Raw genomic sequence first — 21,063 nt, 5'->3', positions numbered from 1 at the left:
TCTAATGAGACAACTAAAATGTATAAAATACACTTTTTGGAGTTTTTCTTGCGTTGGGATTGTTTGATGCAGCTCCCTCCACCGTGCATAACACACTATTTGAACTTCTAATGGGTGTGTGAGTTAAACTTCCAGCACACTTCCACACCCAAAATGGCGTTTCTGGACCGCTGTGGCAGCACAGTGCATGGAGGGTGTCGGCCCACGCCCTTCCAACTCATTGGCTGGTAAAATAAGAAGCCATGTGCAGATCCGGAGTGCTGTGTGAGTGCCTGTACCCAACTTTTGTAAGTGACTCTGCACCTGACCTGAAGACAGCTGACAGCAGACACAAACAACAGCAATGACCTCAAATCAAGTCCTCTTGATGAAGACAAATTGTGTAATATATGGTCATCAGCCTAATGTAAGCCCCTGGATTGTAAAGAGAGAAGACAGATGACCCTCTTTTGGTCTGGATAAATCATAAACATTAAAATTCATCATTGACATGAAATCAGTTGACTTTACCAAGTAATGTGTTTGAAAGCTTGGCACAGACACTTCATGTTTGACTTGAAACCTGATCATGATCATGATCTTGTCATACATTTAAATTATTCATTGTTTTACCGGCACACCCTCGCCTGACACTATTGAGGCAAAAGGAGTGAATCTTCATGTGGTATGGGAGCAATGTCAGCCATTATGGCCAGTTTAGCTTCTTATGAAATGATGTTTCCAGATAATATTGACTGTAAGCTCACTCATGATTAATCAGGGTATCCTGCTCCTGTGATCTGAATTGCTCATGATCTTAAGATTCATACTCCAAAAAAGGAAGCAGCATATCACCAGAGTAACCACTAAGTGCTGCTAACTGTAGCTGCTGTTAGCAAGTTAGCAAAGTTAGCTGTGCAGTAAGTGATGCCAAGACTGGTAACTCTGACGATCAGGGGAGCGTCTGTGTTGTTTACAATACTAGCACCAGAGCTTTGGAACTTTGTTAGAAAATTTTATGCTAACATTTCTACATATTGTCACTGTTAGTGTCTTTGCTTCCTCCCTATTTGAAGAACTTTACTCTGTTGGAGTCACAGTAGGTGTTAAAAGGAATGGTTGTTTAGTTGTAGGAGAGTGAGGACTGTGTTCCAGTGGTGGAGGAAGAACTCACATCCTTACATGAATGTAAAAATATCACACAATACAACACCCTATAATAACTCCATTAAGGACACAAGCCCTGCATCTAAAATTGTATTGAAGTCGATATACATAAAAGATTAATCAGCAAATGGTATCAAAAGATAAGTGCTGTCACTGATATCATTTTACACATATTACAGTATTGGATTGATATAACTCAAGCCGTAACATTAAATGGTGTATTTGGTCAGTGTTAAGCTTATTATATACTATATACTCCTGCTTTGTACTAGTTTAACCTTTCAAAATGAATCATATTTTACGTGATGAATAACCCTGCAGCTGACTGGAAAGGAAGAGCTGTTAAATAAATACAGCTGAGATGACTATTTTCTCTCTCAACTCAAAGTGAATAGAGGTATACATTAGCATTCAAATTAAAAGTTACAGCTCTAAATTGTGCCTCTAAATAGGCCTAGAACTATATTTCCACCACTGCTGTGCACACACACGCTCACACAGTTACACATGAGTGTTAAAAATAACACTCTCTGATTTAATTTTAATCATGATAAGGAAACCGGTCAATTTAAAAGTTTTTTCCTGAACGCACTGAGTCCACTGGACACACATTACTCACAAACACTCCACACATTCCTTTGAAGAAGCGGCCAGACCAAATGGTTTTGTCCCGCTCAGGCGCGCTCTGATTGGCTGCGGCAGCTGTCGGTTATCAGGTTCTCTTCTGTCATTGGCTGTCTCGGCTCTGTTAGCTGGGAAAGCTTCGTGCCTCCGTTGGGTTTGGGATGGTCTCTCTGACTCCCTCTCTCACTGTAGCGGTCTGTTATTGATGTTTCTTTCCTCGACATTTCCATGGTAACTGTCCTGTCTAAGGTCTGAACAGCAGCCAGGAGCCGAGCCGTGTGTGAGAATGGAGCTGGAGGAAAAAAACCCGGACCCTAAATACGGTAAGAACAGCTCTGTTCTGATGTTTTCTCCTCCATGTTTGCTTTTTCTTTAAACGGGCGAAGAAATGGAAACAATGACTGCGAGGGATGGGAGGGTGTGGACCTCATCACGGGTCTCGTGCGGCACTGGAGCCATCCTCATCCACCTCAGCCGGCTGTTTTTCAGACCAGCTCTCGTCTGCAATCTCAGAGAAATTGTTTTGAATTACTCTCCAGTTTCTCAATTGACAATCCACTGTGAACGAAGGCAACGTGCTGTAAATGGGTGGTTGTGTTTGGCTAGTTGGCCCTATGTTATCATTCCGCATTATGAACTATCCAGTTCAGCCTTATTTGTGTTGATGTGTGGCTGCTATTACAGCAAAACTGGGTTATCAGCCATACAAACAAGGCTTGTATTAAATTGGCTTCATATGCAGGTTACTCAATACAGTAGGAACACTGAAAAACAGGCCTCACAGGAGATGGGGAGTGGATAGTAGGCTCTGTTTGGTTTATTGTATTTTCCCTTGGGCTCAAGAACCAGTTGGTGTTTTGTAGACTCACAGAGGGAAATTTCATCTGCACAAACACATGCACGTCAAAGACATTCATCGCTTTTGTTCACACTGAATTTCTGCATGCACACATTATGGAAAACCCATCCTCTATACCAGCCGAAGACATGACTCATCGCTGCTTGTTATGTGTGTCACACATGCATCCTCTCCACTTGGCACCAACTTATCAGCACACAGCCGCCCTGGTTTGGTCTTCTCGTGTCTGGGCCGGATTGTTGTTGGACTGTTGAGTCATGAAGTTTTCCCAACCAGTGTTATTCTTGCTTTAATACCCTATGTCACTGTTGTTACATGAGAGGACGGCTATAGAGCGCTTACAAGCAAACCGCAGTCTCCACGCTGGTATTCCACTGGGAAGACAACACTAATGCTTTCTGACTGTGGAGTTGTTGCTTCTTTCACAATGTAAGATGCTCCCAACAGCCAACACCCACAATCTAAATTGCTCATCCTTCTCCGCTCGATCCACGGCGCTCCCACTGTGGAGCATTTCCACATTGCTTTCCTGTTACCATGTAAACTGCCCCTTTTCCTTGGCTCCCCTCCCCCATGTAGGCAGAGAGGTCAAAAAACACGGCCCTTTTGAACCGGAGATAAAGGTTTATACGATACGAACACACAATACACATTCCTGCTCTGATGAAGTCCAAAACAGCAGTTTTTATCAGCAGAGTTTAACCTGTCAGCAGTCTCTGGTTGCCTGCTATGTACACTTTCCCTGCGTCAGTCTAGGTGCACATGCAGGCGTGGAGGCAAGCTGCAGCCTGCACTGCCTGGATTGTGTTCAGCCTTGTCTGTCCGACCCACTCAGCAGACACAGTCAAGACGCTTCTAGTCAATATCAAGCTGGAAAACACTCAGTTGCACTGCCACACACACTGCATCTACCCAGAGACACACAGCTGCTAAATGTTTCACAATGAGCGCTTTGAACTTTAGTTTGGGAAAATCAGACAAATTGTGGCTGTATGATCCGAGTACAGAGAGACAGTCAGTGGTTGTCAGGTTTTAAAGATTTATCTCTGATAAAGAACCTTTTTTGTGTTTCCTGCTTCCTTTTTAAGATTATACAGGCCAGTGACCTCATTAGAAGCTGACAAACTTTAGTTTTTTTTGAAGCAGTTACAGCTGTTGGATACAGCAGTAAAACAGTAGTACATCTCTGTGACTCCAGCAAGTGCCATAATCCTTATCTGCGTGCTCTAAATAAAAAGATACAAATGTCAGGGAAAAAAGCAAATAATGTCCCACATGTCTTCTTGAATGTACAGACAGACAGACACACACACACACACACACACACACACACACACACACACACACACACAGACACACGCGCACACACACACACACACACACACACACACACACACACACACACACACACACACACACACTCAACCACAGGGCCCACTAACCCATTAAGGTAGCCAGGGAAAGGTTCATCTGATAACCCCTCTGGGCCCATTAGTGAATCACATCAGTCATGACATCATCACTTCCTTTATCGCACACACTCACACACAACTGTGACTAGAAAACGTATCATGTTATTGGTGGATACAGAGACTGCCTCACCACTTTGAGCATTTGGTTTTGATCATGATCTTGTGATTTTCATGCTGAGTGCAGACTCATGTATTCCTGTTGGTTTTTAGCATCAGGGCACCTGCTGTATGTAATAACCTACCTGAGGAACTCAGTGTGAAGCAAAATATCAGCAAATGTAGGCCTTTTTGGAACATTTCTTCTCTAAGTTGCTGCATTCACTTAGATTGACATCGCGCAAACTACTATCACATTAATCGTGTCAATTAGATGAAAAAAAACAAGACTAGTTGTAATACATTTGGCTCTCTTCACACAACCAATATGCTGGAATGCTTCAGCACAATCAGTGATTGTTTTATGGCACAAAGCAGCAGCTCTAATTGAGCAGTGCCTCTGATGCTTGCAGATGGTCCTCCGGATGGAAAAATCACTGTCAGTGTTTATTCTCCTCAGTAAAGAGAAGGTAGTACAACCAAACAGCAGCAGCAAACCCTTTTAACTTTTATATGAATACTATGCAAACAATCCGTAATAACATTGCTTCTGACTGCAGCCAGAATACTAAACACCTGTGCACTTAGTACCATGGTAATATGTGCAACTTTAAGTAGTGCTATTGTCTTTAAATAAAACACACAATATTCAGTAGAAAGAATTCAGTTACACAAAAGATCTTGAAAATACTGCAGCACAACCTTTTCAGAAGTGACTGTACAGGCAACATTTTTGATTAAAAACTCCTCATTATACTGTACTGTAACTGTAAAGAGCAATCAATGCATGGATATCATCAGCCCATTTGAGATAATATAAGATAAGAATCTTTTACAAGTGAGACCCAGCCTAGCTGCATTAACGATGTAACATCAAATTAAGTCGCAAGAAGAGCGGAAAGTAGAAAAATGCTTCAAAAATGCAATGCCATTTCTATGGGGCTCCAATACAGGTCAAGGACACTTGAGTTTCTTAAGAACAAGGTAAAGTCTGTATGTGCAAGGACATGGCACTGTGTATGTAACAGGCATGTGTGTGCGGTCAATAGTTAGTATTGTATTTCACGCTATGGCATGCTCTCAGTCTGTCACATGGCGATGGAAGTGGGCAGACCAGATCACGGGCATGTGCCACAAGAGAACATGTAGGACGGTCTTATCTCTGTTGTACAGCTCCCCCAACCTTTTTTATGTCACATACACACACACATCATAACCAAATCATTGTCTTAACAGTGCACAAAAACATTTCAAGAAATCTTTGTCCATTGTTTAGCGAGTCACTGAGCGCGTAACAAACTTGAAAATACAGCTAGAAGTGGAAACAGGAAGCTGAGAAACCATTGACGGGGGGTTATACATCTTACTGGATGAGGTTTAAAGAGAAACCACTTAATGGCCTGTGTCTGTTGTGTGACTGAAATTTTTTGAGTCATGTGACCACTGGTTAGGGTGAGCTGTTCTGCGTGCAGTTGCACACTGTTAAAGAGCTGTAAGTTCGAGAAATGGTGACGAAATTTGATTTAGTAGAATGAGTTGAAGCCCAAAATAACTGCTATGATGACGGAGTGAAAAGGCTGTCCCTCAATTTGGACAGCAGCAGGTTCACAGGCGCCACAACTCTTTGTTGCTGTTAATGCTCCTCTCTCAATTCCCCCGTCAACAATGTTTTTACTTCAATTCCCCTGATGAGCCCTGAGCCAAGAGAGGGACAGAAGAGAGAAAGAGGGAATAGGAGGTGAAGGCAGAGCTAATACAGTGAAAGGAGGAAGTGCAGAGTTAGAAGTTAAAGGACGCACACCCTATACAGGAAGGAGACGTAAAGAAACGGGCAAAACAAAAGCAGACTAAGAGAAATCTACAAAACCGTCAATGACAGAAACTAAAGGAGAAATAACGACAGAATGACAAAATACGAAAGACAAGGTACTGTAACAGCCTGGTTGTATGATGAAGTGAAGGCTCACAGCTGAGACAGATATACAGTACTTAGAACAGGTCCAGCAGTGCTTTTTGTGGTGGTGCCACTTGTGCGTAGGCAACCTGCGTATGTGTGTGTTTGTGTATAAGCAGTGTGGTGTCACAGATATATCTTAATGTAGCACTGGGTTGGCGCTGGGCTCGCTTTCACTCCCACTTGGAGTCTGTAACAGAGTTTAAAGAAGAGTTTGATGATTCTTCATCGTGTGAATTGTCAGCAAGGCTGCGACAGACACCTACAGTAATGTGACAGGATGTGTGATAACTCAGAGTCTGGCTTCCTCACAAGAGGATGTTGGCAGGATGTCTCCTATATTCATAACCCAGGCTGATTTCCTGGGTGAAACATATTTAATTTGTAACTTAAAACATGGACAATAAGCACATTAATTGCCCTCTGTTTGAATATGTTGACTGGCGGTATTGGCTCACGATGATCTCACTCCAGGCAGAGTGCACTTGGTGGATGTTTCTCCTCTGCCGTGTCTGAGGTGTTTCCATGGCGGCTGGTGATGTCCACAGGGAGCTCACTGTCCACAGGGAGCCATTTTGTGGGTTGCTAGGCATGACAGTCAGGCAGAAGAATCCTTTTGTTCTAGAGACTGTCCTTTCTCTGTCAATACACTTGAACTTGTTTATACGCCCCACTGTAGATATTGATAAAGCACTGCAAATATGTAATACTGTATGAATTAATGAAGACATGCTGTTACTCTGATAAGTCAAGAAATTATTTGTTAGTGCGTGTAATCTGTGTGAAATAACCAATTAGCCACTGCGACACATTAACATTTAAATAGAACTGACGGAGAAGCTGTTTAATTTTTTGTGTCTATTTTACCTTTATTTAATTATGACAATATAATACTGCTTGGAATGGGGGATGGTGTGTAGAAATGTTGGTAAGTGGTTATTTACAAGACCAAATAAAACCTAAAAACAGTTCCATAAACACATAATATGCCATTTTAGACATAAAGCATGATAAGCTATATAGAGAGTGAAGGTAATTTGTACATATGTACACTCAATTTACTCAGTTATGCTCATAGTATACTTCACAATTTGGAATGATTTTATCATCATATCATTCAGTGCAATGGTGTCATGATGGTAATTGTACAGTTTTTATCATTTCATAAAATTCAGCTCAATTTAGTCTAAATTACTGATTCCAGGTTGTTATAACTTGATATCATAATCATATGTGAAGAGTTTTATCTTTTGGAGAAACATTTCTTTTAAAAAATGTCTTAATTCCACCATCAGTATCAAAAAACAAGTGATTTGAAGATTAGGGATAGGTCATGATTTTTGAATACATAAATAGTCAATATTCCATTAGAAAAACTTGAAGTAGTTCATGTGACTCTGGTTTTCCTTTGTTTTCACTGGCGCCTGATAATAACACAATAGCACCAGCTGTACCTGCACCTGGTTTTCTGAAAGTTCCTGAAGTGAAGCCTCTAGTTAATGGTTCACAAGTCTTAATGCATGTGTTATGTAGTCATATCAGTCTTTGTCTTATGATTCGGGAGAGAAGTATATGTCAGTATATTTATGCAATGATTTCTAGCCTGAGATATTAACAAGGCTGTTGTCTCTTTTCATCCACAGGGGAGTCCAAGAAGTTCGACCCAAACTTCAAAGGGCCGATTCACAACAGGTGAGACGTGTTTTCAGTCACAGATCATAATTTGCCTCTTTCTGTAATACAGAACGCCAATAACAATATTCTGCCTCTCCTTTTTCCAGGGGCTGCACAGACATCCTCTGCTGTATCCTCTTCATCTTAGCCTTGCTGGGGTACTTTGCTGTGGGTATCCTCGGTAAGATTGAGCTCTATTAATACAATATGTACTGAGTCTTGCATTATTGTGTATATTATATATTTTTCTATCTATGTCCATCAAAATTAAAACATGTTGTACATCTCCTATTTGGTATGTTTTATTCTTGCATTCATCAGGGTGGTGTGTAAAGCTTTTCCCGGGTTTCTTAGATACAGTCCAACGTAGATACCAAGTACAATATTAATAGATAAAAAAAGAAAAATATAGTGTGATATAATTGGTTAGTATATTACGTATCTGTTGATTTTAATGTTGTTTTTTATACCAAATAATTATGGTTATTGCTGATCAACGGACAATAAATAAGGACACAAAAACAACATGCAACATTCGGTCAAAGTGAAACTTGCACCAAAATGCAACCTAGGCTTTTTTTGTGAACTTATATGAGTCAAACCTTAGTGTGAAAGCATAATTACGATGAAAGAAGCAAATTTTAAGATTTACCGTATTTTTGTTTTTGGATCAAGCTCATTTTCCCACTGCAAGGGGCACTTTTACACTAGCATCAAAATCTCTATGTTTAAAACACTAAGAAGACTTGACACAACATGAAACTTTGCTCGTAGTATCACCAGGGTTTTTTGCACATGAACACGAGCATTGAGAACATTGTTTGTGTACACAGAGGCTGCGTCCGAAATTCCATGCTAACATGCTATTGAGTATGCTAAAACAGTATATGAGATTTTTTAGTATGTCCGAAACCTTAGAATGAACCCAGTAGTGTGTGAGGTGCATACTATTTCCGGTAAATATTACAGTGTGCAAGCACTGGACACTACGTCAGCATAAATATCCCACAATGCAATGCAGCAGTTATGACAACAACGACACAACAGACAATGGCGGACAGCAACGTGGTAACCCGTGCCAACCTCACCTCTACCTGCACCTATAATAATATAACGTTAATATAACGCTTTCCAGTACAACAACATCACTTAACAAGTTCGCCTGTGGTTCGCATTTATTACTGTGTGTCTTATTGGATGGCTATCAAGGATGTATTATTAGAATATTATTATTAGATATATTAAAAGAGTATTATTGCAGATTGCCAGTAGAGGTGAGGTTGGCACGGGTTACCACGGTTACGCGTCTCCAATCCAACCGGCAAGAGGCTCTCAGGAAGCGCGTCACTTTCGCGCTTAACAGTATGTTGGAAAAGATGCATACTACTGTTATTCACTCAAAAGTATGTTGAACAGTAGTGCACATATTGAGTATGTAGTGTATAGTATGGAATTTCGGACGCAACCATAGTTTACTAAAAAGAAGATTTTTCTAACAACTTACCTTAGCAGTAGCTTGCTCCACTCCTAGTCATCATGGCAGCCAAGAAGTATCGATCTCAGAATGCAATGTAACCTGGAGGAGAGATAAGGTGGAATGCTACTGCCTTCCAGTAACAACTATCCATGCAACATCTCATGTGACTTTTCCAGCTTTTGATTTTAGTATTGTTCCTTATATGAGGCTCCTGTTTAAACTTTAAGGTCAATATTGTTTTTTGCTAACAACAAAACAATGAATTATCCGTGCATTTATATGGAACTAAGTTTTAGGTACGGTCCACCTTAACTCTCCTCCATGTTATGTCGCATTCGGAAATCGACACTTCTCTCTGGCAGGACTGCGGCGAGCAGAGGAAACATCTACTAACATGAGTTGTCCAAAAATGTTCATTTTAGTAAACTCTCTGTACACAGAGTTCTCAATGCTTGTGTTAATGTGTAGAGACCCTGGTGATGCTTTGAGCAAAGTTTCATGTTGTGTTTAGTGTTTTAAAAATAGCAGCGTAGCATTCCCATTGAAAATGAGTTAAATCTTATACGGTAAATCATCTCAAAATAATGCATTGTGTACATATTGATGATGAAATGCTTTGACTGTCCGCTTTCCAAGAATGCAGTCTTGTTTGACTGAGTTTTTTTCTTATTTCTCTTTTGAAATTGGAAATGTGTCCGAAATTTCAGATTGTTTGATTTAGTATTGATTGGAAGATCTGTTGAGAGAGAAGAGCAGACCAGCAGGTGTTATTGTCATTTGATCTGATGTCCACTTTTGTTCTGAATGACTTGCATTCTTCTCCATGCAGCCTGGTCTCAGGGTGACCCCAGGAAAGTGATCTACCCCACGGACAGCAGGGGGCAGTTCTGTGGACAAGCTGGAACGCCTCTGGAGTGAGTGACCTGACAATATGAGCATGATGTCCTTGAAAACCTCTAACATGCAGATCATTGACATTTACCTATAATACAGAACTAATGATAGTTGTGTTTTACTGTTTTTCACACAACAGAAAGAAGCGACTTCTGTTCTACTTCAACATCCTGAAATGTGCCAGTCCTCTGGTGCTGCTGGAGTTCCAGTGTCCCACCACACAGGTCGGAAACCTTATCTTCTTATCTTTCATGTGCATTGCACCATTTCTCATTTCTAACAATCACGTTAATTGACATGATTGTATGTTGTTGTTTGTGTGCAGTTATGTGTAGAAAGCTGTCCTGACAGGCACCTTACACTGGTGAAAGCCAAGTTAGGCAACAAAGACGACCATGAATACTACAAGCAATACTGTAAGGATGGAGTGGACTTCGCCAAACTGGTACGTATTCATTAATCATGTTTCACACATACTTAAAGGTTAATTGAAGTATGACAAAACTTTTTTTTAGAAAAAGTACACTAAAGGCTGATTAACATGTTACAGAGTCCACCGGAGATCCTGAGGGACAGCTTGTGTCCGGCCATGCTGATGCCCAGTAAACCCTGTGAGTGAGAAGCTTTTCCTTCTCTCCCTCTCTCCTCTCATTTTATGACACAATAATAGCTGCTGTGTCTGTAGATCTGTTGTTTCATAAAACGGATCATCTCCTCCTTCCACAGTCACGCGTCGCTGCCTTCCTGCTTTGGGAACGATGAAAGGAGGGGTGGTGGTGGTGGGCAATGAAACCAGTTTTAATGATGGCGAGGGCAACAATATCAATGCCACAGACGTGCTGGAAGCATCCAAGTGAGTCTGATTCACTGTATGGTGACATAGATTTTACACACAAAACATACTTGTATCATAAGGAAGCCAATCAGTCTCTTTGTGTTGCACAGTTTCAAAACTGTTTGACTTACATGCTAGCACAATCAGATTAGCTCAACCCTGAAAGTTGTAGAAGTTCAACAAATAGTCATGAATTGTGTGAATTGTGCCTGATAAATCAGCAAGGGGCCCCTGACTGCTGCTGATATAATTTAATGATGAGCAACTGGCATTTTGACAGTTCATTTAAGCCCATCGGGTTGTGGATTGTTGGTTTAATTTACCTATCTTCTCATGCTCTTGGAACTATTTTCTTTTGACATTTTCCTAAGATAATCACAAAAAATAGATTCATCAGTAAGAATGAAAACTGTTCTTACTTTTAACCACAAAAAAAATGCTAAATATACCAGTTCAGGTTTGACATTAATGACACAAATCTTTCTATGCTGTGTCAGCTGACAGTTCCCCATCATATCTCTCTACTGTGTAATGGTCTTACTCACTCTGTGCGCTCATGTGTTCTTGCTACATTGCTGTTTTGGTTTTGCTCTATTTGTATGAACCCTATAGGTCGGTGTTTTCTATCAGCTCTATTCACCATGGTAGAGGTTGCAACAATCCCCTCGTCTTCATTATTTATGTAAATAATATGTAGTTTCAAATCAAAGTAATCTTGCCAGCTATATGGTTTAACAACTTTTGTTGAAGCTGTATCTGTATGCTGATATAGATTATTAACATGATGTGCTTTTGCATGTGTAATTTCCTGATGAATGTTAGCATCAACTAGATAAAAATGCTGATGCTCAGTGTGTTTTGCAAACATTGCACAGTGTTTATACTGTGGTTAACCTAGCTAGGCACACTTTGCCCCAGATCGTGTCACTGATGTAACATGCACACTGAAAAAAATGATTTAAGGTTAAAGGAACAGCATTAGTGTTACAGCTCTTTCTACACACTTTTGTGATTATTTATATAACTATGTCATTATTTCTTTTATATTATTTAGCCTTTATTTAACCCGGTTACTCACTTAGTGAGCTCACAGATCTCTTTTATAAGGGAGACCTTGACAAGAATGGCAACAACACAGTGTTACAACACTAAATTAACAGAAAACACATTAAAACATTCAGATAAAACACTTGCACATACACAACATGGGCTCAATTGATTTCACCACAGTTTTAAAGTTGTTCAGTGTCACAGTATTCTGAAGTTTCAGTTCAGTCTGTAAATTGTTCCGAGCAGTGGGTGCTGAAAACTAAAAGCTTCCTTCTCTCAGTTCACTAGTCACTTTGCGTGCTGACTTTGGGAACAACAAATGACAAAATGTCATGAGAACAAAGACTTCGATTTCCATATTTGAAGTTTAGAATACTTATTGATTCAGTTACAGGGTTATTTAATCTGACTGATAACCTTACTAAATTATATTAGCTTCAGTTATCCATACTTGGCAGATGTCTACAGTGTTAATTTTGGACAGTTTTGTTTGCGGTTTGTGATTTGTTTCCTTCTGTTATAGGAAATCAAATGTGGTTGTTGAAGCTCGCCAGGTGGCCATGAGAATCTTTGAGGACTACACTCAGTCTTGGCACTGGATATTGCTGTGAGTCTGTCCACTTTTTAGTAGTCACAGTCACAGAAATGTGTTGTATAGAACATCACAAGACAAAATGTTTGTTACACTTACAGGCAAAACAACTCCAAGTTATTCCTTATTTACATATGAACTGTTTTTTTGATCTCCACTTAAGCTAATTGATCACTTTGAAACCAGAAAAATGCATGACTTCCAAGATCACATGAAAAAGTGCTAAAAGACTCTGCTTATAACTGTCAGTATGTGAAAACATTTGATGTGTCCACTCTGCAGTGGTCTGGTGATTGCCATGGTGGTCAGCTTGATTTTCATCGTCCTGCTACGATTCTTGGCCGGCGTCATGGTCTGGGTCATGATTGTTTTGGTTATTCTAGTAATTGGATATGGTAAGTCTTCAGCCTCTGTAGAGCATAAAGTTGTATCTATTTGTTACTGAATAAAAAAGTATTTTTATTTATTTTGTTTTAATTTTTTAAGGAATTTTCCACTGTTACATGGAGTTTGCGAGTTTGAAGGGAGAGCCGGGCGCTGACGTCACCATCCGTGACCTGGGCCTGCAGACGGACTTCTCTGTCTACCTGCAGATCAGACAGACTTGGCTGGCCTTCAGTATGCACAACCACTTTTAATTCTTTATTTAATCTCCTATGAAATGCTGTTAATCTAATGCCTTCTCTGGTTTGCAGTGATCATTCTGGCTATTGTAGAGGTCATCGTCATCTTGCTACTCATCTTCCTCAGAAAGAGGATTCTGATTGCCATCGCACTCATCAAAGAGGCCAGCAGGTCAGTCTGAATCCCAGCATGGCTTTGTGCGGAATCCTTCCAATATGTCTTCTCAGCTAAGGGTACAGATGTGAGCAGATCTGTTCACATATGTTGAAGCCACCCTAATCAATATTTTTAACTTACAATGGATTCTTTAAACATGTAATGTGAGAGGGGTCACTCATTTTGACAAACCCACAGAAATGTATCAAAACAGAGCTAAAATGAGGATGAATATTGGACTTACATTCATCAGATGGCTAGAAACAAAAGAACGCTGTTGTGCTATGTTTCTGCTGGGTGTGCATATAGGCAACTGTTAGCTAACACCTATAGCATGACAACATTATTTGTCTTAATAATAGTTAGAAGCACCCTATAGTTCTTACACTTAAACATCAGTGCCAGGCTGTGTTTCATTGTTTAGGTAACTTTATTTCTACTCAAGCTTGTGACATAATGTTTCCATTGTTGTTTTCTTTTGCAGGGCTGTTGGACATGTGATGTCATCACTTTTCTACCCACTGCTGACCTTTGCCCTCCTGGCCATTGTGATCGCTTACTGGGCCATCACAGCTGTGTATCCTTACTTTTGTCCAGATGTTGACCAAATATGAGCAAAACATAAATGTGTCACTTTATCGTTATTTTTTCACTTTGCAAAAAAAGAAAGATGCATTACCATCAATTTGAATGATCATCGACAGTATATTAATTACTCAGTTATTCCATCAATTAAACATTCAGTCCATCTCATTTATATTACTCATCTTCTTCTAAAGGCTGTTGCAACATTTCCCTGATACTGCCTATTCTTTCCTGCTTTATTTCTTGTTAGTGACATATTTTCATAAATGTACAAAACTGATGCAGAAGAGTCTTGATTGTGACCTTTTCAAACATATCCTCCCTTTGTTGACATGATCTCCTTGACTCCTCTGACCAGTTTCTTGTCCACATCTAACGATCAGGTGTACAAGGTGTTCAACAAGACTGATTGCGAATACTCACGAGAGACCTGCGACCCCAAGGTATGCTTTTAAATGTCACTGCCACAATATATGAAGTGATTGAAGATGTGTTTGTGAATCGGCTAAAAAAGCCTGCTCCTATTTGACAACATTTTGGAGGAAACAGTATCATTGTATCACCGTTATCTGGACATCATCACACTTTACGTCATGGTTTATGTAATTAAGAAATCCCCTCTTAAATTGTGCGGTCTCCTTCCTCCTCCAGACATTCAACACCTCCAATGTTTCAGCCCAGTGTCCTGATGCAGAGTGTCTGTTTGCCTTCTATGGTGGGGAGACCCTCTACCACAAATACCTCATCCTGTTCCAGTTCTACAACGTCTTCCTCTTCTTCTGGTGCGCCAACTTTGTGACAGCCCTGGGCCAGGTCACTCTGTCGGGGGCCTTCGCCTCGTATTACTGGGCCTTCAAGAAGCCTGAAGATATCCCAGCCTACCCCATCTTTGCCTCGCTGGGACGGGCCCTCCGGTTAGACGCTGAATTTGTGTTTCAATTTTGTGTCGTGTGTCAGTGTATTTTCAAAACAAGCAAGTGGAAGTGAGGCATATGTTAGGTCGGTTGGTGGGTTACCCTCTCTGTGTGTTTGAGTAAATGTGTCTCATGCTCACAGTTGGCTTTTGTTTCCTCCTGCTGTCCAGATACCACACAGGCTCCCTGGCTTTTGGCTCTCTGATCCTGTCTTTGGTCCAGGTCATCAGGGTGTTTCTGGAGTACCTGGATCACAAATTGAAAGGTCAGAAGATCTAACTTAAGAACAGGATGACCGACCTATTAAATTACATGGCCATACATCGTCATCATTATTATATATTTATCAGTTGCTATGTTTACATGGCCTTTCTTTTCTCCTGTCACATTTTGACTCACTGCACCTCTATGGAAACTCTATGGCGAGAAGTGGGGAGAACTCAATGTCATTTGTGCAGTAAAACAAGGTTCTAATACCAAAAATCATAATCAGATTTGATGATAATGATCAATTCTATTTATTTATTCTTTTTACCAAATAAATAAATAAGTAAAATAAAAACTGAATCAATACATACAACATTTTTGAATGCCCAAAGTACCAACAATTAAAATAATAAGGGCTCCACATGTTATACATATTAAAATAAGTCTAGCGGCTGGCTCTTCCTCCTGCAATTCCTCAAGCACTGTCAGCCTAGTGATTTTTGAACTCTTAGTTGCACTGAGGAGTGCAGAATTAAATGTCTTATATAGGATCTGATGAGTGTGAATGGTTTTCATTTAGCAAGATTTCAAATGAGACATGTAGAATAAATAGATTTTGATTTAAAAAGTCATGAAGAAGTGGTTACTTTTACTTAAAGCAGCATTTGTAGTACATGTTTCGCACAAAGACCATCTGAAATTTGATAACAATTTCTGGCAGTGAAAAACAATTTAATTTGGGCTTCTTCTTTTTTTAAACAAAACGTGCTTATGAATTGCTTGTGCTAAAGGTCAGAAAAATGCTAGTTAGGTTATATTGCAATCATCGAAGATGCCTGAAAGGGCTGAAAGTCAATATGTAAAAGTTGCAAAAAAATGCAATTACTGCTATTGCATCGTCAACATTTATTTATTTCCCCTGCTGACTTTTTTTTTTTTTTTTTTGCACCTTTCATACAGGTAACCTGTTCACACTTGTGCACCTCTTCACATGTTTTCATACAGCTGTGTGTGTGTGTGCAGCAGCTCGCAGGTGCACAAAAAAATATTTTCTGATTTATTTATAGCAACGGGGACACTAACAGAGGTGCATGTAACTTTTACCCAATTACGATCTGAACACAGGAAGTAATCAGGTTATTATATGGTTTAAACACATCCAATTATTAGTTTGCTCATGTAACTGTAACATTGTCTCTCTCATCCTTCAGGTGCTCAGAACAAGTTTGCTAAATTCCTGCTTAGCTGCATGAAGTGCTGCTTCTGGTGTCTGGAGAAATGTATCAAGTTTCTGAACAGAAATGCCTACATCATGGTGAGTTGTTGTAACAGGAAGCAGCTCAGTCAGAGATGCTGATGCTTGGTGAGGTCATAAAGTGGTAAATGTTTAATTATTTTTCTTCAGATTGCCATCTATGGAAAAAGTTTCTGCCCTTCAGCTCGAGACGCCTTTTTCCTTCTCATGAGGAACATTGTCAGGTAGGATTTCACTAGCTTACATTAATCACAAGCATAAGACTACTACGGGTATTCAATAAATCAAGCTATTCTTAGCCCAATTTCATTTGATATATTCTTGTGTTCTCTAACTGTGCCAAATTCAACACAGGGTGGCTGTTTTGGATAAAGTGACCGACTTCCTGCTGTTTCTTGGGAAGCTCCTCATAGTTGGAATTGTTGGTAGGAAACTTTATTTTTAGGCACAAATGTCTGTAAACTGGAGAGAGATCTGTCTGGACTTATAACTTAAATTCACTAACTGATGTTTTTATTTTTTCTGTACAGGGATTTTCTCTTTCTTCTTCTTCTCTGGAAGAATCAAAGCAGTGGAGGAGGCTGCTCCATCTCTTAACTACTACTGGGTGCCAATTCTGGTGAGTGACAGTTATATTCGTTTTTGTGCTCCGATGGCACAGCAGAGGTCTTGATGTATGTGATTTTCTTCATGTAGACGCTGGTAGTGGGATCCTACCTCATCGCCCATGGTTTCTTCAGCGTGTATGCAATGTGTGTGGACACACTGTTCCTCTGCTTCTGTGAGTATCATTATCTTCATACAGATCTCCTGCAGATCTCCTCTCTTCTTACTGTTTTACAAACACTCATACAACTGTGGCAAGCTGTGGTTTCTTCTTCCTGCAATGTTCTGACTCATTTTCTCTTTGTCTCATTTCCCCACTTTACCTTATTTTCAAACATTCCCTTTATTTCATGTTTTCATTTCCCCCTAATTTTCCATTAACCCGATCAAAAACACTAAATAAACACTGACACAAAAGGTGAGGACTTGGAAAGAAATGACGGCTCATCTGACAGGCCTTACTTCATGAGCCCTGAGCTGCACGAGATCCTCTCAAAAACAAAAAAGGTGGAGGAAGACGGTAATGCTGTTGAGCAAGTGGATTCTGCCAAGCAGGAAGATGAGGTAAAATTGGAGGAAGAGACCCCTCTCAACCACCAACAAGACGGAGAGATCCAACTGAAAGAGCAGCTAGTGCTCAGGCAGGACAATGAGGAAGAGGAGCCTCTGAAATCCAAGATGGATTCTGAGGAGCCCAAAGAGGAGAAAAGTGAAGAACAAAAGGTGAGTGAGGCAGAGGAGGCTGAGAAGAAAGAAGAAGAGGGCAAAAGAGAAGAGGTGAAAGAGGCTGTGGAGAAGCAGGAGTCCAAACTGGTGGAGAAGACAGAGGAGGCGGCCCCTCCTGCTCAGGACACTGAGAAAGAGGAAACCGATGAAAAGAAAGAAGAAAAAGATGAATCTAAGGAAGAAAATCCTCCTTCTGCACCACAGGAGTAGATGTAAACAGTTATGTCAGGGCAAAAAAACGAGGCTTGGTGGACCTCAAACAATGAAAAAACTGTACAACAACTTTGTGATATGGACATGTTAAATGTGTGGCATACAACAAGCTAAAATTAAGGATCGCCTTGCTACGTGAGTGACGTCCAGCTGGAGAAGGTCGACGTGAAGGTTGAAGTAGGTCAAAAAGCCCAGTGCATCTCTGTAGCTTGAACAAAATGCTCTCTTGTGTTGGTTTTAGAACAGTGTTGGTTTTATATTGTGAAGATGTGTAGAACATTGTGAGTGCTGGACCTGTGCCTGATTACTGTCACTAATAGTTATTGTCTTAATCCTGTTATGCACTACAGAACCACCAAGTACCGTGTTTACACTCAAAACTAACACATCACAATCGATGGTGAATCTCTTTCACTGTTTACAATAATACCAGCTGACGCCAAAATGTTTCAGACATATTTGATATACTGTATGAATATTGGATCTTGTTTTTCCTATGGAACTTGTATATATACAGTTGTGTATGTCTATTATGTATTTTTTGGCTTCGGTCTTGTAGAGATCCTCGCCAAGATGGGATCCCATGTATTGTATTGCCACCTACTTGCCTTGGTATTTCGGACTGGCGTAAGCGCTGTGATTGTGTCGCCATGACGCAGCCATCGTGACCTTTCTGCAGACCCCAACAGTTGTTTACTGATCTCCCCTGGTCTCGCTCTGTCCCTATCCCTCTGTCTCTCTTTCTCTCTAAGTGCTGCATGGTGTTGACATGGCCTTCTGAATGCTCGCAACTAACCTCTCTGGATGCTTTTGTACCTCTTTTTCTTGTTTGTCACCTCGTGAAAGATGTAAGTTGATTTTCCACTTAAATTACTGATGACATTCCACATTTATTGGATGTAAATCTTAATTAAAGGTGATTGTATTTAAGCAGAGTAGTTCTTTTATGGCTCTGTACATGAGTTTGAAGGCGGTTTGGTGTTTGGAAGCAGGTGAGTTGTCCAACACAGTCAGCCAGTACTTGGATTTTGTCTTAAAGGGGCACTCCAGCAATTTTACATGTTGAATGTCACTTTAATTGTCATGGGAAGTGGTACTCAGCCTGACATCACTCAGATGGCTTCAGGTGATGATAATCCCAGGTTGGGCATTTGCTAACAAACACATTGAAATGCATTAATGCATTTTCTTACTTGACCCATGTTAGGGGCTAGAATCAGGATATCTCTGCTTCTGCTGTGTTGATTAAGAGCTGTGGGTCCTAGTTTTTGGTTTATGACCCATTAGAAGGAAACAGTGTTTGGAATTTTTGTGGATGTGATTTGTAAACGGTCCAACCAAAGAGTGTTTTTTACTTGCTAGAAGGATGGATTTGTAGATACACAAAGATATTGCAAGACAAAAAGAAAAAAAACAAAAACAATTCTTTGTGACAAAAATTTCTCCTTCCTTATCCCTTTAATGGTCTCAACCCCTAGATTAGGAGTCAGAGTTGTGATACAGACCAGTCTTTTAATTTTTTTTTTTTATTAAAGAGTAATTTAACACCACCCAGAAAATACTGTTTTTTGCCGACCTGTAGTGGGTTATCTTTCACGTTCCTGGAGTGATGTTCAGGTTTACTTCAGGACACCATGACATCACTGTTCTGTGTGGTGTCAAGTAGAACAAAGCACCCTTCAGACCACACCCAACAGACTTGAACATTTCAACCACAGAGGGCAGTAGAGCACTGCCTGTTAGCCTTGTGTGAAGTTACTTTTTGACTGACTTCCCTCACTTCATGGAACTGCAATATTAGATTGCTGGAGTACCCATTTAATTCGTAGCCCTTACAACAAATATAATGCTTTGATTATCTGATTTAAAGATAGAAAATATATGAATACAAGAACAATTACATTACTGTTGATTGTTAGCGTGATGTTGGGAAAACATGGTTCCTCAACTTCTTCTGTCCATGTCACAGTGGAGGATCTGGAGCGCAACGATGGATCAGCAGAGAGGCCGTACTTCATGTCGCAGAACCTGCTGTCCCTCCTGAAGAAGTCCAATGAAGAACCCAAATCTGTAGATTAGGTCTTTGTGTGTGCGTCTGTGTGCGTGTGTGTGTGTGTGTCTGCGTGCCTGCATGTGTTTAAATGTCAGTTAGTTACAGTGCCATTTCCTGTGCTACATAATGTATGTACAGTATTTTTGTGTCTTACTGCCAAATGAGATTCCATATTGTCTGTATGATATTATTCCTTTTGTATTTTCTTCGACTCCGTTACGTTTCTCATCAAAGTAGCTTTTATTACAGAAGGAATGTGGAGCTTGAGTTACAGATGATAACTGTAGATAATTTAAGTATTGGTTTGCCTTAAAAACTACTTGTTTTTTTTATTATACTTTTCTGTCTTTTTGTCACTTTTTTTGTGATTATTCTGTCATGCAGTTTACATGGAAGCTAGAATGGTCCAATATAGTAAAGCTTTCGAGAGTAAAGCTATGATTTATCAGTCTAACTAAGCATATTGCACTGTTCAAATTAATTCACCAAATCAGGGTTACTAAACTGCAGGCAATTAAAAGCTCAGTGTGATATCAAAGCCGTAAGAGATTACAAATGACCAGAGTGGTTTAACTTGGATTAGGAGTCATTATTTTTGAATACCTTTTTAATTAAAACTCTCCACTGAATTTAAAACATATCCATGACTATTGTGCATGTTTTAAGTTTGTAAACATTTTACATTGCCTTTCATTTTTTTGTGAGCTAATAAAAGTTTGTGTTGCCATATCAGTGTTCAAAGGAGTAAACAGGACACTGCCTTTTAGATTTATTTGGCTACAATGATTTGTGGATTATTGCTTCTATCAGTGATGTCACTTTTGTTTGATTAGATTGACATACAACATTCAAAATATAGAGTTGTTCTCGAAGAATAAGCGTGGAAAAATGTACATGAAAGGGCATTTTGTATTTTAAATGTGTTTAAAGTGTTTAAGTGTATGCAACACATGACCAAATTAGTCATATTTAATGGCATCGTGTTACATATCGATGGCATTAATAAATACATTTCACATTTTTGCAAACTTCTTCAAGGTCCCCACTTAGA

General features: G+C 39.9%; 1 protein-coding gene across 4 annotated transcripts; it reads left to right on the top strand.

Annotated features, from left to right (window-relative positions):
• The first annotated feature begins 162 nt into the window (after nt 1-162).
• Nucleotides 163-20,784, top strand: slc44a2 (solute carrier family 44 member 2). 4 transcript variants are annotated; one of them, XM_037095359.1, is made up of 23 exons: nt 163-287; nt 2,020-2,093; nt 7,795-7,843; nt 7,933-8,006; nt 10,132-10,216; nt 10,336-10,420; nt 10,522-10,641; nt 10,747-10,807; nt 10,923-11,049; nt 12,605-12,688; nt 12,956-13,068; nt 13,160-13,291; nt 13,369-13,468; nt 13,938-14,030; nt 14,397-14,481; nt 14,690-14,952; nt 15,123-15,217; nt 16,371-16,474; nt 16,565-16,638; nt 16,769-16,839; nt 16,945-17,033; nt 17,111-17,195; nt 17,439-19,920. In XM_037095359.1, exons 2-23 carry the CDS (start codon nt 2,057-2,059, stop codon nt 17,954-17,956), a joined length of 2,544 nt encoding a protein of 847 aa, XP_036951254.1. In that variant the 5' UTR covers nt 163-287; nt 2,020-2,056; the 3' UTR covers nt 17,957-19,920. The 4 variants fall into 4 exon arrangements, with proteins under 4 accessions (XP_036951254.1, XP_036951265.1, XP_036951249.1 ...); XM_037095370.1 differs by lacking the exons at nt 163-287; nt 17,439-19,920 and adding exons at nt 645-664; nt 19,929-20,784; XM_037095354.1 differs by lacking the exon at nt 163-287 and adding an exon at nt 645-664.
• Nucleotides 20,785-21,063: the final 279 nt, after the last annotated feature.

The sequence above is a fragment of the Acanthopagrus latus genome, chromosome 1 (assembly GCF_904848185.1).
Source record: "Acanthopagrus latus isolate v.2019 chromosome 1, fAcaLat1.1, whole genome shotgun sequence".
In the NCBI taxonomy this organism is placed as follows: domain Eukaryota; kingdom Metazoa; phylum Chordata; class Actinopteri; order Spariformes; family Sparidae; genus Acanthopagrus; species Acanthopagrus latus.
This window is presented reverse-complemented; position numbering and strand designations above follow the sequence as displayed.